Source organism: Frankliniella occidentalis, unplaced genomic scaffold (assembly GCF_000697945.3).
Source record: "Frankliniella occidentalis isolate FOCC.00 unplaced genomic scaffold, Focc_3.1 Scaffold43, whole genome shotgun sequence".
NCBI lineage: Eukaryota > Metazoa > Arthropoda > Insecta > Thysanoptera > Thripidae > Frankliniella > Frankliniella occidentalis.
Window position 1 is genome coordinate 1,119,836 of NW_026267173.1, and position 2,287 is coordinate 1,122,122.

Below are 2,287 nucleotides of genomic sequence, written 5' to 3' on the forward strand. Positions count from 1 at the left end.
CAACTGCTGGAAATAAAAGAAGACCAGCGGCGCACTGGAGTCAGACTCCAGGGCGCCGCCCCCTTGTGGCGTGCCGGCATGCACGTAATGGAATTTTTTATGCATACATTAGGGGGCGCCGCCGTTGCCACCCTCTCTCCTTCCTTATTCCAAATCCCGGCCGGCCGTTTGAGCCGCGCCGCTGCAATATCTGAATGGAATGAGGACGAGTCGTGTATAACTTGTGTTTGCAGGGATCGATATCCTGGTGGGCGGCCCCGGGCCCGGCCTCGGCCGCGGCGGCGGAGACGTGGAGGTCGTCACGCTGTGCCAGGACTGCTGGAAGGTGCCGGCCTCGGACGACCAGCTGGAGCAGCAGCAGTTCAACTCGCTCCAACACGGACGAGCACCCGCGCCCACGAGTCGAGGTGAGTGAGTGCGGAACAACTGCCCGTTAGTACCACGAAGACTATAGTCCACTCCACTTTGAGAAATGATCAGTCTGGTGCGAAATTAAGAGTTTTAAGAGCATGTTATAATTGCTCTGCTGTGTTGTTCAGAATTGAAAGAATGCGATTTTTTTTCCTTGTCATGAGGTTGTGGCGTGTTTTGAAACGTTTTCAATCTTTTTGTCATCATTGTCATTCGCTGAATTGCACCGGTCAGATATGTTTTGTGACATTCGACGGCGTAGGGAACACGACGCCGCTTTCGACGCACCGGTGAGCAATATAAACTGCACCACACCGGTTTGGGTAAGCGGGGTGGGGGGATGGTGGAGAAGACGCTGAAAAGAGGCCATTTCTGCATGACATCTCTTCTCCCGCCGCCGCCGACGCTGCTGGGAAAGGTCGAGGAAATAGAGGGGAGGGGGTGGGGACGTAGACGCCTCCCAGTTTTGCAGAGTGCTTTGTGCGACACACGTAGCGTCGCGGCGGCGCGTCGCGGTGGGGACACGTCTTTATTGCTGCAGTCAGCCGGTCGGGTGGTGGGGGGTAAGAGCGGGAGCGGCGCGAGGGTAAGCGGCAGGGGTGGGGCGCGGGCGGCGGCTGGGCCGGGCGAGGGAGGGGCAGGGCGGGCAAAGTCTCTCGCCCGGATGATGAAAGGCCGCGGAAGTAGAGGAGGAGGAGGACGAAGGTGGAGGAGGGGTTGGTTGGTGTCGCGGGGGCGCAGGTGTCGCGCAGCAGCAGGACGAGAGGCTGCGCAGATGGTTGCCCAGGCTCGCACCATCGCCCGGACATGATGTCCTGTAGCGGGAGGACGACGCTGAGGTGCACGTCCTGAACGAATCGTGGCGTTGGTTGTTGTTCACCCCGGAGGACTCAGCGGCACAGGCGCGAAGGAGTTTTTTGTTTGCGGGAGGAGCGTTGTTTTCCGTGGGGCACAAATAATGAACCCCCAGCGGAAAATTGGTCAAATGAAGCTGCATTGTTGTAAGGAGATCTCTCGTCACTATGACTTGCGAGTATCCGCATAGTTACTTTCCAAAAGGGGATAAGAGAACAAAGGGGGCAAGCGAAAGGAAGGGGAAGAGTTAAGGCGACCGGATGGCAGGAGCCTGTAGATACTCATAGAGCCAAAAGCTCCATTAGGGCAGGGACCCCCGCGCACATGCGGACGCGCAACGCGTAGTATGTGAATCTGTGATAGGAGGATCCGATGATGGGACCTGTTGACTCTTTTGGCTTCTCCTGTAGTGATGCTCGTCTCGCCTCTTGCGCCCCGGGGTGGTAGTGGTGGCCCTCTGCCTGGCGGGGCGGGGCAACCAAAGTTTCATGGAGAAGGACTAAGTGTAATGGAGAAGTAGCTGGGGTGACACGGGCCTCTTCTTGATGGCGCAGAAGGCTTGTTTTTCCACCTAGGAACTTGCGGTCTTCACATTTCTAAGCTCTAAGGTTCAAAGATGGACGGTATACAATTATAAATCAACTAGATGGCCCGAAAGAACCCTAAAATACGATGAAATACGATGTGCCGCACCCTACTACCGAGGCCAGAGAGAGAGCGCACTACTGTCGTCTCTCTCCTTGCCCCCTCCACCGCGCGCCGATCGTCTTTTGTTCGCTTCGTCGCCGTCCGCTCTGCTCGGTCTTGCAGATCAAATGCAAAGAGCATAATTTTGACCATTACAGCAAGAATGCGGGTAGTACAGGGGTTAAAAGTTAGAACTCGTCAATCCTTAATGTTTGATCTTTGATTCGAACTGTCTTCCATGTCCGAAATACGTTTGCGGAGTCCCCAGATCCATCAAGTGTGGGGCCGTCCACTCCGCTCCCAGCAGGCATGGTCTTGCAGCTCGAATGCGAAG

General features: G+C 56.2%; 1 protein-coding gene across 1 annotated transcript in view; it reads left to right on the top strand.

The window, feature by feature from the left end:
• LOC113218421 (lachesin-like) overlaps positions 1-2,287 on the top strand; it is a 160,159-nt gene that overhangs the window by 44,972 nt on the left and 112,900 nt on the right. Inside the window, exon 3 of the mRNA XM_052266824.1 lies at positions 234-407. Coding sequence (XP_052122784.1) covers positions 234-407 — 174 coding nt within the window. The remainder of the gene's footprint in view (positions 1-233; positions 408-2,287) is intronic.